Source organism: Pestalotiopsis fici (assembly GCF_000516985.1).
Source record: "Pestalotiopsis fici W106-1 unplaced genomic scaffold PFICI_Scf_5, whole genome shotgun sequence".
NCBI lineage: Eukaryota > Fungi > Ascomycota > Sordariomycetes > Amphisphaeriales > Sporocadaceae > Pestalotiopsis > Pestalotiopsis fici.
The window spans coordinates 1,428,888-1,444,657 of record NW_006917095.1 but is presented as its reverse complement, the minus strand read 5'-3'; the positions used below and the strand labels follow the sequence as shown (position 1 = coordinate 1,444,657).

The 15,770-nt window shown below is 50.6% G+C and overlaps 1 protein-coding gene across 1 annotated transcript; it reads left to right on the top strand.

The window, feature by feature from the left end:
* Positions 1-12,994: 12,994 nt before the first annotated feature.
* Positions 12,995-15,609, top strand: PFICI_07761 (uncharacterized protein; the record flags this gene model as incomplete). Its single annotated transcript, XM_007836342.1, has 2 exons — positions 12,995-13,907; positions 13,961-15,609. 2 exons carry the CDS (start codon positions 12,995-12,997, stop codon positions 15,607-15,609), a joined length of 2,562 nt encoding a protein of 853 aa, XP_007834533.1.
* Between the last annotated feature and the right edge of the window lie 161 nt (positions 15,610-15,770).

The following is a 15,770-nucleotide window of genomic DNA, read 5'->3' as shown; positions in this document are numbered from 1 at the left end:
GTTCCCGGCATTTGCAATCGTCGATGAGTATCAAGTTTATCTTTTCATCACCGTTACGTACTGCATGGAGCCCAGACGCAATCTGCTTACTCCTTTCTCTCTCCACTCTGTCTGCTGCCACCACTTGCTTGCTGCCGTGACACTTTTACCAGGCCCTTTGGCCTTGCATAATACACTCATCACTTTAACGCCTTCTAGAACGATCATGGACGTTTTCGACGCCGCCGTCTCATTGGTCGGGTTATGGGCCTTTGCTGCACGGGTGCATGATAACTAAAAGTGCAAATGTGTGTAGCCCGCAGGCTAGTGACTGGGTGCCTTGCTTTGGGATGCACAGGCAAAGCAGAAGTGAATCTGCAAAAGGTGCATCATTAGCTTACCTAGATGTTCCGTGGGGGTGAGGAGATCAGGAAGAGGGGGAGGCAGAGAACGACCGTTCATCTGCCCACACCCACCCACTTTGCTCTTGAATATAGATTAAGTTGTGATGACGGGGGTGAGAAATCTCGAGGTTCTCAAGATAGGGTGGACTGTTTAATTCCCCGATAGCTATGATATAGAACTAGGATTCGGTCTCTATAGATTAGAGGACTCGGGTGAGGTGGGCCGGATAGTGATAGGTCAAGGGCGCAGAGCGAGCACATCTTGTTCCCTCCCAGAGTGACTTCCATAGACGTGCGGAGGTGTGCGTTGCAGAGGTGTATGTCACTCGCCCGGCCTGCATGACTGGCATTGTTACTACTGTGTATGTGTATGCCTTGCTACCCTGGATTGGGAGCTGCAAGTACCTCATTGGCGAGTGGTAACTCACTTACTTAGTCAACACCCGGCGGAGAAGCACGCCAAGGACAGGCCAATGTATGTACTCACAGGCTACAGGACAGGGCGGCGGCAGGAGAACATGTAAAGAAGCAGCCGCTGCTTTCGGTAAGCGGCTCGGGGGTCGTATATCATCAATGGACCCCACTTTAGTTTGCGAGTCCTCGTTGGTCCAACCCCAGGACGAAACGCCGGATTAGGAAAGTAGGCGGGTACTAGCGAAAAGGCGCGGTCCTGAAGGACAAGTGCAAATCTTCAAGCAGGACCTGACTTCATTTGTTTTGTCCTGCAGGAACGGGGGACACGTACACACAGTAGACTCGTCGGTCGCCAAGACTGAATAGAGGTTAGATGGGAAGAGGAGCGAACTAGACGCCACCTGGCCAGGTCCTGCATCTGAGGAGGTTTCCGGGAGATGGAACCGGGTGGCTCGGCATCATCTCGTTGGCTGGAAGGATAATTCCCCCGCGGACTTGGGGTATTGTAAACATTGAACGTCGATCGAGCTGCTTGTAGACGCTCAATCGTTGATCAATGAAACATATCCAGTGGACTAGACTGGAGCTGCGTCGATCTGTTGGGGGGAAGATATTGGCATCTAGAACACTACCGTCGTCCCGTAGTATTGACATCTCACCACCTCCAAGAGACTATCATACCTGTCTCTGGACTAGTCTGGGACATAAACCCGATCTGCCTCCAGGTTCTCACACCCTCTCTGAATATGATAGCTACCATAGCATATACCTCCACGCGCGGGACGGGCAATACCACTACTTACCCACACCCCTCCTTAATACTATAGAGAGTTGCAGCAGATCATGGTTGACAGATCGGATGACAGCCCCCAACAAAAAATACCATTCGGCACTGGAGCTCATTCGTGAGCTTGTCATGGGCAGAGATGGGCCTTGGCACTCCGATCCGCCCCCCTTCAACACATCCAGTACCATGGGGACATCCCGGTAGAAGGGCCTAGTATGCATCGTAGTTTTCCGTAGATTGTTCGAGGTTCCTAGAATTTGATATAGCAACTTATATATCCAGGGATTCAGAGTATGGTTTTGCTGAGTTCAACATACTGGCAATATGGGGCTTTGATTATCGCCAAGAAAGGGAATGGATATAACTTCAAAAGTGTTAATCATAAACAATAGTACATGATTAACAAATATCTATGACTCAAAAGGATGGGGAACAACACGTTATCGTGCCACTCGGCCTCGCTAATAATGGTCCCACGTGGGAAAGGATCCGTAGTTGCGCATCAGGCGAGCAAGAGAAAGTAGAAGCCATCGCCGCCAGGCACGAGATGGACGGCGTGGCAAAAGACGCGGGCAATATAACATCAATATAATAGGCGAATACTACTGCAAAAGGACTCTCAAGCAAGCGAGATGTCTTTGAAGAAACGAGTGACTTGGCCTAGATGTACCTTCTCATGGTGATGGAGGTTCACAGTCGCCAAAAGATGTACTGTGTAAATGCGCAACTAAAGATCCTGGTTGGCCCGGATCATATATGTTTCAAAAGTTGCTATCAGGATCTTGATTTGTCTACTAAACCATAGTTGGCCATTAGGAACATGTTCTTGGAAAACTGTAAATGGGCAACTGCTCCGTCCCACTCATATTTCGGCAATCATCTCTCGCCACGGGAAGGCTTGATATCTCGTGAGGAGTCAAAGATTACTTTGTAATTGCGCAAACTCATAACGTAATGGGAGGCGAGTCAAAGATATGGCAGTGGCCGAATTGCAAATGACGAAGACGGAGGCACGACTGAAAGGGGTCTCAAGTTGAACTTGTTGAGCAGCCTCCATCTGTCACTGATTCACACCAAGGTCAAGCACGATGGTTCTACTTGCTTTACCAAATTATTGCATGGAAGGCTGTCAGTGATATCTTACAAGCATGATTTTACACGAAATACAAACACATTTATTAGAGAAATCGAGAACTAATCACTTGGCAAGACAATTATGCGAACCTGCATAATATATTGTTCAGTCACTCTAGCACTTCAACAACTAAGTCATATCTTAATTTGTCCACTCTCACGAGATGAGACACATCTCTATTCTCAACTACGTAGTCTAGGAAGTAATATCATCCAATAATGAATAAGTCAAGCTCATGTATCTTGATCCAAAGTAATAACGAGGGCCGAGATTATCACACAGTCACGCGACAAGTCGTCAGACACAGGCCAACGCTCAACAATTCACACAGCATGGCACACAGCCTCTCTCCCACCCTGCGAGGCTGAGATTAGATTCTCTCTTACCACTCAAGGGAAGAAACTAGGTGGATACTGCGTATAGCAACAGCAGGTTCAGCTCCGCCCACGAGACGCGGCTCCATGACGGGGCTGGGCTACACAGGAACCCCGTTTGTGAGATGATACCACGAAACCCTTGCGACTCCACACGAAATACATGATGGAATCAAAGCACAACAATATGATCCATTGGCACATGCTCGGAACGGGCCACAGATGAAGAAATAGAAAATTCCCGCGTTCGCGCCGTCAGCATCGCGGACGGACCCACGGGGTGTGGACTCATTGATTGCAACGGCAGAAGACTGAGGAGGACTTTCACCTATTCCTGACCGAGACTTGCAGAGGAGAATCACAGAACCACACCAGCCCGCGAGTTTATCTCGAATATCCCGTATTCCGTCGGGCGTGACTGTGCGTTGGAAAAAAGTAACCTCAGTATCTTAGCTCACCTGTTGTATTTATTCCGGTTTACATAGTACAAAGCTTCAAGCTCTTTTTGGGGGTCAAGCCACCAAGGGCAGAGGAGATCGACGGCTACGGGCTTGGAAGCTTGTTCTTGTTGCCCACTACGTCGTGCCAAGATACACCACCACCCCTCTCTTCCCGCCCAAGCCTTTTTTGTGTTGCTTGGTGTAAATTCTTATTTTCTCAATTCCTAAGACGAGTAATACACTAAAGAAAGAGGGAAAGTTTTCGGACCTGGACCAAAGAGAATGAAGAAACCCACTGACTAGGTCACTATTCGTCCCTGACGAATAAAGGATTGAGCAGCTCCATTTAGTTGACGATCTACTGACCTATGTACATATGGACTGCGGCTTGCCGGCCCCACAGCTGCCGAGGCGCCTGCCCTGCCTTGCTTGCATCTTTGATAAGTGGTCCCTTGAATAAACCCAGGCAGGGCAAAAGCGAGGCAAGGGGGGAGAAGAAGTGGGTAGATGCTTTTTTGGTTACTGTCTTCTTGGTGTGGAAAAAGAAAAGAAAAAAACACATGTGATTACATTACTACTTCGTATTCCTGAAATCGATAAGCCAGGAAGACCAGCACAACGAGGAACAAGATATCTCGAGCTAGGTTCTCGGGACTTGAGGGAGAATTTCCATCTTGAAGGAGTCTGCGAGATCCCGTATGCGCGCTAAAACATTGCAATTACCGAAGACGTGATGTCAATAGCCCCCAAGTATGATATGGGCAGGGAGACGTGTAGGACTGGATTAATATATTGGTCACGGCATTTGTAAATGCGATATTTGTGAGTCGTCATACCCTTTCAAGATGCGGCGCGCGGGATGGCCAGTAAGCTTGAATTTAGTCGATTGTGTACCAATACACTTCTGACCTGTTTGTACCACACCTAGCTATACATTTAGGACTAGAGAAAAGGCAAAGCTCAGCATCTTATCTACAAGTCTAAAACGGAACTTTTATGCATCCACAAGCAAATCCAGACTACGTCAGATGATAGTAGCAGAATCGATGATGCTCCTCGCGCGGGAAGAATGGAGAAAACGTCTAGGACTCCAAAGAAAGGGCCGTCACGTCCGGGCTCACCTGGTTGACTGGATTGAGAAAATGCGCATTAGCGCAAATCCGGCCAATCATCTGGATCCCTCGACTACCCTCTAGAGTCTACTACCTTGACCTTTTTACCTGGGGGGCGGGCGACCCTCTGGGCTTTTTATATCATCACTCCACTTCCGTTGGCCAGACAGGGGCATCTTATTGGGCAGCGACCGGCAAAAAAGAAAAGCAAAAACCGCAAGGTTGCAACGTTGCAACCATAGAGGCAAGCTCAGGTCTCCCTCTGGTCCCCTTTTGCCCAATCATAGCCGAGGAAGTCTGGCCCGATCGATAGAGTGAGTCCTTACTAGACTCTTAACATACCTCGGAGGCAAGGAGAGAGAGGATGAGCTTGGCGAAATCTAGCGGGAACAGTGGGCAGGCAGGGTCCCCGATTCAAGAAATTTGATCCAACACTAACAGTGTGGCCAGAGCTGATCAGCGGGAAGGATGATGAAGTAGAAAAAAGGTTGTGCGTGCAATATTTCGTATAGAGGCCTACCTAGGTAGCAGCGTAGCGTATTGAGGTCCGTTGTTGGAGAATAGGCACTAGTGCTAGGCGAGATGGCCCTTTTCTTTCGCATCATTGCAGATAGCGATTGCGAGTGTGAATTTGGAGATACCGCCTACTGTCTGCCATTACGTACAAAGCTTGAAAAGGGGAGTACCAGCTCGGCACCCAAATAGGCGAAATGCTGGGGTAAAGATGAATACCTAGTGTAGACTTACCGGAGTAATTCTCCTTTGCCATTCATTGCAAGACTCCCCTGAAAGTCACAGATTCCCCGGCCCTTTGCGCGGTGCAATCATGGGCGAGAACACAGTTGTTGCAACACTCCGAGGACATTTCGGCCGGCGGCAATGAGAATAAGGCCGTTGACAAGGCTGAGGCCCCCTTGCTCAAACCCAGTGCTTGAAGCCAGCCCCAGGAGTCTTGAGCGCGCTGCTTTGAGGGAGATGAGCTTGTCCAAGCGTATGTCGTTTGCTTTAGAATACAGATGCACGCTCGATGGGGTTGAAGGCCGGGGGTTGGCTGGTGTCGGCGGCCCCCCTTTGCACATCTTTTGAGGCTTGAGCTTTTCTTGCGGCGCCCCGCACCTGTATGTAACTTGGACAAGGCCCTTGCCCTTTCGATAAGACCTAAGCGTGATTCCTACATAGTACACCGAGCTCTCGCACTGGCTATTGGACAGATTCCTATCGCAAACAGGAAACAGTGATGGTGATGGTGGTGGTGGTAGTTTTTGTGTAGCCTGATCATGTTTGGCGCTGGATAGGAGGTTACAATAGTCAAGTTGCTGGCTAATGGGCATCTTGCGGCTGATTGGGTCAAACCGCTGCTGAAGTTCCTGGCCGTGTCATTAAACTCTGGACAAGTCGAAACGTGTAGTCGTCTGGCGCCTGAATGATCGCCAGTGCGGGAAGCAAGGCCACCCCCAAAAGAGCCCCTTCGCATTACTTGCATCTGGAGCATTTCGGGGATGAAGGGATCCGAGCAGGCCCAGTTGATTCGCAAAAATCCGCCCCCGAGAGCCTACCGCGGGTTGGGGTCTCCTGGCACTGATTAGAGTCGGGGTTTTCTTTTTTCAGGGGGCTCCTGTGGCTGAGAACATTCTGAGATCGGCCACCTCTGGCTTGGCAGCACTCGAACGAGTGGTTGAAATGGGTATTCAAAGAAATTGGCCGACGTGATAGAAGGACCGCGACGTATGGGGCCGATGTGTGAAGGGAAAAAAAAAGGTTCACCTAGTTCGCGGGCATCTCGCAGGTTCCAAGTGCCAGGCCCCATTCCATCCAGTTGTTACCTAGCGCCCGTCCATTTCTCATAGGATATCCCTAGTCGAAAGTACAATACTCCAACATTAGTGGGCGGAGAACTACGGTAGGTACGGTAGGTCGGTACATTAAGGTAGTCTCGCTGCGGTGGACTATATTGGCGCTTCTGCGTTTACTGTCGCTACTACGACATTACCAGATCAAACTACGGACGGGATGCATTGATAGCAAGCTAGAGGTACCGAGGTAGGCCTGTTAGACTGGTTATCGGGCCATTTGGTAATGTATCCAAAGAGGAGCCAACCTGGACTCCTGGCTGGCCGGTAAGCGAGTGAGTGCACTGTCGTCAGTTTGGTCAGTGCTGCTCAAACTCCCATGACGTGACGGCATGTGAGAAGCACAGAAAACTGCGGATACAGCAAAAAGTAGGCAGACAGGGTCAGAGTCGAATTAATCTTTGAGGACAACGGCTCATGGAAATGCCAAGTATGTACTATGTATGAGAGGTCTACAATACCGGCAGACAGAGGCGAGCGAGCACAGGGTTTGCCTAGACAGATGGAGAGTGCTGTTTGTGCATATCCACTTGTTGGCCTAATGTAGGTAATGTAGGTAGGTAGGTAATCATACCTGTGACGTCCCAAGTTGCACAGCATCGGCAGCCACAAGATTGACAAGTCATTGGAAGCGCCACAAGACGTTATTGCACGCAACCATCTGGGAGCCTGAGAAGATACACACCCAATCACTCGAGGAAGACTTTGCATCCATTATCTAAAGGTGGGCGAACATGGAGGAGAGAAGCGCGCCCAAAGCTGGTGTTGCACTGGTAGCGAAGATTGTTTAGCGACTCTTTGGACATCAAGGGTTACTTGGTGCTAGCAGCGAAAAAGCAGAGAAAGAGAAAAGAAAAACCACCACACTGGTCTCGTATTTGTTCTGAGATTACTATGCATAAATCTTCAAGTTTCGCTCAAACAAGGCTAAACGAAACTGCATATCAAGAAACACGAGTTCGAAAAAAAAAAATAACAACAGAGTAGGCATGAATGAAGTTTCGGTAATCTGCCAGAAAGGGTGTGAAGCCCAGATTGCGGGTGTTCTGTTTGAGATTCCATAACATGATGCTGGACGGAGATCAGGGCTGGTGCCGGCAGCCGACTCCTCGAGGTCCAGTCTATTGTCTCCAGTTCTCTTCTCATGTCTCTCCGGGCTCCGAGTCTCTCGAACCCGTCTGTCGGCGTTACGATCTTGAACTGGACACGTATGAAAAAGATGCTGTTCGGCGCTTCCGAAGACGAAATTGCCATGAGTGGATTGTCTCATGTGGGCAAGAGACGACAAGACCGAATTTGAATGAAAGCAAAATAAGATAGTACTATACAATACCCAATGATGACATTCAAGGGATCTGGGAGTTGAGGATCTCATAGATCCCCAGATCGTCACCTAGGCGTGAACTGACCACTAGGTGGCACGCTCAATTGTAGATTTTTAGCTACTGCTCCAAGCTCAGATTGACAGCGCTAGGCTAGGTACCTAGTTTTCTGATTACTAGTGAAGCTCAACCTTCTTCCGACAACCTGGTACTTGTGGAGCGACAGGTAAAACAATGACAAGCGCGGGGTCTCTCTTTTTTCCATTCTATAGCTTTTTCTCCATTGGCAGTTAAAGCACATGTCCTTTTTGTCATTTCTTGTCTATCTGAACAAAACAAGACATCAGATCAAACCAACGACAACAGACCACCATCTATTCAAGACCGGAAGGTTGACGGGACGACAAGCACAGCCTCAATGAGTATTTGCATTCCTGAACCATCGCTTCCACGAGTCTTCCATCAGGCCTTCTCCTGCGTGCACTGACGTCGTAGGTTTAGGAACATTGGCCAACATGGGATGATTGATGTAAGTGTGGTGTGTGTGGTAGGTAGGAACGCTACTAGGTAGTACTATGTAGGTATGGAGTAGGAAAGCGGGGAGGGTTCGCGGGCCCGTGATTTTGATTCATCGACACCAGGAATCAATCGTGTGGTATGTGCACCACTCGTTTGCCGGGCTTTGCGGCCAACAATTCGTCCGCTTGTCTCCGGATGCCTGCCATGACTGCTATGAATGAGCATGGGGAGGGGGGAAGAGAGTGCGTGCGAGAGTTGGAGGAGGTGGTCATGGCTCGATGATCTCATGTCAACAAGCCCCACGACATGACAGGTTTGGAACAGCGCGCACTCCGTGTATACCAAAGTCGTCATGGCCTCCGTTGGTGTAGAGAAGGAGAAGAAACTTGGTGAAACCACCAATATAACCTCTATTATTATGCCTCACACGCGCGCGTGCAGTGCCTTGTGAAAATCATCGTGTCAAGTTTCTAGCTGCTCCGCCCTTTGTCTCAACGAATAGAGGTGTCGACGAGCTTCGGTCACGTCCCAAAAGAGGAGCTGCGTAGAAGGCATAGAAACGCCTACGCAGCCGCAGGCACACACACTCTCTCTCTTTCTTTCTTCTGTTCGACTCGGGAGGGGGGACCTTGCAGATAACGGATGGAAGCCTTGATAGAAGGCTCATGGAACAAACAAGATACACACCCCCCTCTGTGCGTGGGACATCGGGAAAGCAGGAGAAGAAAGGAGGGAGTCACTCTTGCATATGCGCCAGCCGTCGGGCGTTCGACCTAGTAGTTGCGCCAGCGACAAAAGAAGATAGATGATGGCTGACCTGCAGCAAGCAAGATGCACAATGCTGCCTCTCATGTCACACCTCCCCCTCCAACAACAAAAAGAGTCTCCACCGCATGTAGCAGCAGCAGCAAGCAAGCAAGCAGCCTCCAAGCCTCCAAGCATGCCCGTCTCCAGGGGTTGGCTTGCTGATTGGGTTGCCGGAGAAGACATTGATCGAGCTTCGAGAAAGACTATGCAGTACGTAAAAAAGTCAAATCGAGGTGTGCTGTAAAACAACTGGTAGACAAAAGAGGGGGAATGTTCCCATGACTTTGTTTTACCAAACACTGCATACTGCGAGATAGATAGATACTATTACACGTGCTTGTTTTACGTTTTCAAAGCCGATTACTCAACTGCTTTCATATTTGATTCATGATATTACTACCGTGAAATAAGTCTTTTGGGCAGGGGGCCGCTCGAGTGCTACTTGGTAGTAGCGCAGGCACAGATCGGTATCTGAATCCCCACTTGCCAGGGTATCTCGTATTCCTGGCTTCACATCACGAAAGGGCCCTGTGCTGACTACATTTCGAGTCAGTTCAGCTTATCAGTGACAATGAGCGCATAAGCTAGAAATGGAAATTCAGAAGAGCTGGCAGCCAGAGAGTAATTCCTGGCGTTTAGAGCAGCAGAAAAAAGTCAGGAGATGCACTATTGACAAAGGGATGTATGTAGGTAGTCTAGATAACCAAAAAAGATCGACTATAGACACTGCCATGCATTGACCACATTCTCACCTCATTGGTGTTTCTGTTATTATTCCCTGAGACTAAAACTTAGCTCTAATTCTATTCCCACCACTCACCTTACACCGCCGGCATACGATGGACGTTTTACTCCATGCGGCACAACCTTTTTTTGTGTCTGCATCTTGCATTTCATGCCAGGAACGCTCTCGAGTTGGTAAGAGTGGATATACTTGGGGCCTCTCGTCGCAGGCGCTTCTCTGTCCGTTATTTGCTCAAGTTGAGCGGGCGACTCTAGCCTCCAATCTCCCATATCAAGATGTGTATGTTTGAGGTCTAGGTCTCAGCGATGCCCGGGGGTTAATTTTCCTGATTTGTACCGTCATTGGGTGATGCACTATGCAGCCTGTATCATGTGCTCATTGGCCGCCGCGTCTATACTCGACCAGCTGTCATGGACAAACAAGGACAGCGCATTCAGACTTCACATAGTTAGATGGGATGATCCTGATACAAGGTGATTACGATTACACGTTAGGGACATGGCACATGAACACTTATTGGTCAGCTGCATTCCAAGACAGCAGCAATGGTGGTGAACAGAAAGAAATGAAATGGTGATCCACTCGAAAGAATCTTGAACGGAGCCGCAGGGTTGGATAGAAAAGAAAATAAGTCTGGCCGTCTCGTTGCCTGCCAGAGAGTGGTTTTCCACACACACGCATCAGGACATGGCTTGCAGACATTGCAGGATTACTGCGACAGGCAAAAGAAGCAGCCTGATCGTCGTCGCCAAGCAGAATCCTGAGCGGGCATGTTCGCTGATGGGAATAGTTCGGCTACACGGCAGTACCGAGTCTCTCCGTCTCGGAGATTTGGCCTGGATGCACCGAGAAGGATAGTAGAGCACATATGACAGACGGCCGCACTATAATTCACACAATCATCTGAAGTCCAGACTATGCAGAGGCGTGTGATATTACATTGGTGTCATAACACACAAAATAACAGAGATGGGAGAGATTTCCATCGGGTACAATGACAGATACCGGGCTTGTGAGTATCTCGCCCCGTGTATGTACGTAGTATGTAGGACTCGACCAGGCGAATGAATGACTTGACTGTTATGCTAGGTAGGTAGCGCGGGAGAGTTGCTCGAGATGGATGACGGCCCTGGACTGCAGCTTTAGCGGTCCTCTCAGTGGATCGGAGCGAAGAGGCATCCGAATAGAGGTTAGTGTGAGCTCTGCTGCTGAACCCCGGACGCAACAACCACTGTTGAGAGGGAACGAACGGGGTGGGGGGAGGGGGAGGAAGAAGGGCGAGGGGCAGCGCTCGTTGGTCCACACCCCTTCCCTTTGTTCACACTTCACCCTCGCAACACTCTCACCAACTCACACCCCCCTCTCTCTATTCAACCTCAACATCAATCTTGTCGAACCTATAGCCAACCATTCAGCCATACAATGAGCGCATACTACCTATACACTACACCCCCCTCCCTACATTACCCTGGCCTCTCTCCCCGGCTTATACCTACAGAATATGGTATGCAGTGTGTAATGTACGTACCTTGACTGGTACACTACGGCGCAGGTGCAAAAGGCTTGTCTACCTACCGACTACTTCCCTTTCACACCCCCACTCCCCACCCTCGTCGCTTCGTCCGTCTGTGTGTGCGTGAGGGAGCGCCGCTCTTGCGACATGGCTCTGTTTCTCATCGATACTTTTGAAGAGTTGCTCCGTTCTGCCTTTTGACTTTGTCTTGGGGGAACTCGCTGCCTCTTGTGAGGGTCGCACGTTTTGCGACAGGAACTTGCCGTCCGCGCGCCGCGCTCTCTCACGTGTTTCGCCGTCGCATGTGATGGGTGGTGTTGTCATAGCCACAAACCAGGAGGAACCAAACCTGCGTGAAGGACGAACCTCTTGTTCTCGACCCTGGCAGGAATCTGTGTGTGTCTGTCTGTCTGCCTCTCTCGCGGGGTGTTCAAGCCGGAGCAATTTGACAGTCAAGATGTGCCCCTGCCCAACAAATACGATGTATTACAGAAAATAAACCAGACATGGGCAAAATCACACAGAAAAACCTTTTCTCTGAGGTAAGCGTCCATTGCGTGCTCTGTATGTCATTAGAGCAGAGCAAGCCCAGTCAAGCCACCATCTTTCTTCTCCCGCTGCCGGCTTGCCTTCTCGAATGGTGGCCATGGCTTCTTTGCTCAACGCTGTGGCGCCGCAGACAACCAACAGCGGGTGTCATTGCATGGCTCCTATGCTCTAGCACCGATCCAAGGTACATCGATTAGACAGACAGACCCCTTCGATGGGCATGGGCAAAGGCCCGGCCCCTCGAGAATACACGATACCTACTACATACCTCGCTCCCCCCTGGTCCTGGTCTTGACCCTCGCCCAACCTAAAAGCTAGCGCTGGGCATGGGTATATACTCTTCGCCAGGGGCCCCCAGCTCATATTCAACGCCCTTGTCTACGAGGTTATACCCGCAGATCTCTCCCCGGTCCACGCCGTTCTGGTTGGTCGATTGCCTCCGGCCGTCTATTCTCCACCGTCCTTTGTACCACCCTCGTAGCTCCTGCTGCCAGCGCTCGCGCCCACCCACCCCCAGATATGCTATCGTCTCTCCCTGGCAATAATGGCAGAGGCACATTGTGTGAGAGAGAGGGAAAGCGAGAGTGAATGGAGAGCCCCATAGATGGCCGAGGAGGGCCCTGCCTGCATACTCGCTCGGTACCACCTTGTGTACACGGGCTTGAAGAATGTGGGATGCCCTGTTGTTAGCTCCATGTTTCGTCTCTTCTCATAACATCTGCTGCCACCACACACACGACTTGCACAAGACGAACACACTTATATCTCTTGCTCGTCCAACTACTTCATCCGCATTCAGCCTACATAACTACCTCGTCTCTGCCGTGCCAATGAACCATCTTCTTGACAATCTATCTCTTCATCCATATTAAACCTCATTTACCCACGCCAGTCAGACATCGTCCCGTCCCATGGACAAGAAGTCCCAATCGTCCCGAGCTTAGATCACTCTGCCATCCGATCCCTTTCTGCAACCACATTATACTACGTACCAACCTTGTCAACACCAGGAACTTGGCATCTCCTTGAGCCATTACTTTCAAAATGACAGTCTCACTTCCTTCACAGCAGCCGGCCCCGTCAAAGGAGACCCAGGCTGCCCGCAAGCGCAGAAGACGGGCGCCTGCTGGAGGAGCTGCAGATGACTGCTTCGCCTGCATCAAGAGGGGAGCCAAGTGCGACCGCCGAAGACCCTACTGCTCGCAATGTCTGGAAGTAGGAAATGAGTGCTCTGGATACAAGACTCAGTTGACTTGGGGAGTCGGCGTTGCAAGCCGTGGAAAGCTTCGAGGTCTTTCACTACCCATCGCAAAGGCGCCGCCAGTCGCCCCAGTCAACAAGAAGCCCGCCCCGAGATCGAGAGCCAACACGACTTCGAGTCAGTGGAGTGAACATGGCAGCAGCTCTCCCACGAGCTCGCATCGCGATGAAATCGATCTCCACGGCGCTCACCACCCAGTCTCTCTTCCAACAACACCGTTCGCCACTTACCATGACTTTACTCGCTTCTCTCAAGGTGAACATATTCCGCCAACCACACCTACCAGCTGGGCCGGTATCCCATACCCAACAAGCCTCGGCGGTCATGAACACCCAAAGATGCACAGACTCAACACCTCTTTGGGTCACTTCCCACTGATCACCGACAGACTCTCACCCGCGGTAGATGCCTTGAGTGATGTGGACTACACACTCTCTCCATTGAGCCAATTCTCAAGAGACGAGCTCCCATACATGCACAGCCCTACTCTCATGTATGACAGCTATAGCAGCCATGGCTCGTCGGTCCCTCAAAGCCCCGTCTCGGCCATCATGATCGACCACCAGCGTGCCCCTACCTCATGTCCCAGCCTTGTATACGCTCCATCTGAGCCAAGCTCTAGCCTGGGATCCCACCACGACGGCTTTGAGCACCAGATGACTCATGCAAGACTCCTGAGCGATGCTGATACTCTCAGTGAGTACTTCTTCTTCGACGACTCACTGAGCAGCAGCACTAACTTCGATAAGGCGTACACGAAGTTGAGTCCTTCACCAACGGTCCCGCATCTGCTTCCTTTTGGGCCCCTGCAATTCTGAAGGAAGAGGACGCCGCATCCCACATTCTAGACCACGCCTCGGCCGCAGCAGCCATTGCTGCGGTTGGCCCCTACGGCACCCCATCAATACAAATTAGCCCCGACCTGATTACCAAGATGCCTTTCTTCATGGATTATTATGAAAACATAATGTGTCCATCCATGGTTCTCGTCGACGGGCCCACAAATCCCTACAGGGATCACATCCTCCGCCTGGCTGCTAGCAGCCGAAGCTTGCAACACGCTATCTGCGCTCTGTCTGCGTGCAACTTGAGGATGAAGAGAAAGTTGAGCCTGGGCCAACACGGCAAGGAGTCACCAGAGAGATTCATGTCTGAGCAGGGCGAGCACCAATCAGAAGATCTGCCCTTGACAGAGGAGTACCAACATCGCAACCTCGCCGTCCATCTTCTCAACCAGCAACTCAACGACCCCAACAAGTCATGCCACGATTCCGTCTTGGCGACAATCCTTCTTCTCTGCCACTACCGCATGGTTGAGTCTGGTATTGCCAAGTTCGCAACTCAGTTTGCTGGCGTCAAGAAGATTCTCAGCATGCGCAACTCTGCGCCATACCAAGCCTCCAACGACTCGGCATGGATGGAAGCCATCTTTACCTACTTTGATGCCATTTCTGCTAGCGTGAACGACAGGGAAGCCCAACTCAACCACACTTTCTATGGAGTCTCACCCGATGTCAACTTGCTTCCTGCTGGTGCTGAGAATTGGGTCGGGTGTGACAGGGAATTGTTCAAGACCATCTCCAAGCTTGGTCGCCTCAACCTCCTCTCACAACATCGCTCCGTGTCCACTGCCATTGCTTCGCCCACGGGCCGCTTGAGTGTCCCAAGAGTGTCTTCACCTCTTGGATCTCCATTGGGCAACACCTTCAAGAACTCATCTCAGCTAAGCGACTTCTTCAGCTTGGGCGTCCAGGCTCCTCGTTTCGACGGTGGTGCCTTTGGTCCTCAGATGGATGACGATGAGATCCTTGGCACTGGCCTCTGCTCGTCGCCCACCTATGACGACCAACGCTCGACCTTTTGGCGTGAGTGGAAGGAAGCACGCAACGCTTTGCAGACCTGGGAGTTTGATTCGTCACGCATCACAGCTTCTCTGCCGGGCACTCTTACACCGAGTCAGGTCCGCGACCTTGGCTCTCTATCCGAGGCTTTCCGATACGCAGCTCTCCTCTACACAGAGCGCCTAGCTTCACCCAACGTGCCATCCAGCCACAACAACTTCCGTAACTTGGTCAGCCAAGTTGTCTATTATGCTACTTCCCTCGAGTCTGGCGGTGCTGCCGAGAAGTTCCTCCTCTGGCCTCTATTCGTTGCCGGTAGCGAATGTGTCAATGAGCTTCAACAAAACATTGTACGCAACAAGTGCCGAGACATCATGTCGCGCAGTGGTTACATGAACAACCTATCTGCTATCGAGGTCCTCGAGCGCCTCTGGGCAGGCGATCTTCGGGACAATGCCGCCAGCCCCAACAAGCTTGCTCTACAAACGCGTGGCCCCTTCAACTGGACAAAATGCATCGGCGGGCCAGGCGTTGATGTAGAATGGATCATGTTTTAAATGTTTTATGTCTTTATTTCCTTGCTTCATCTATCATGTATACTCGAAAGAGTAATGTTTGTCTCCCTTTTTCTATGCACAATTGGATTTTTATCTTTATTTCATGCTGGACACCCCCATTTATATACGCAACTTGGTTTGCAACCATCTTGTATACTTTA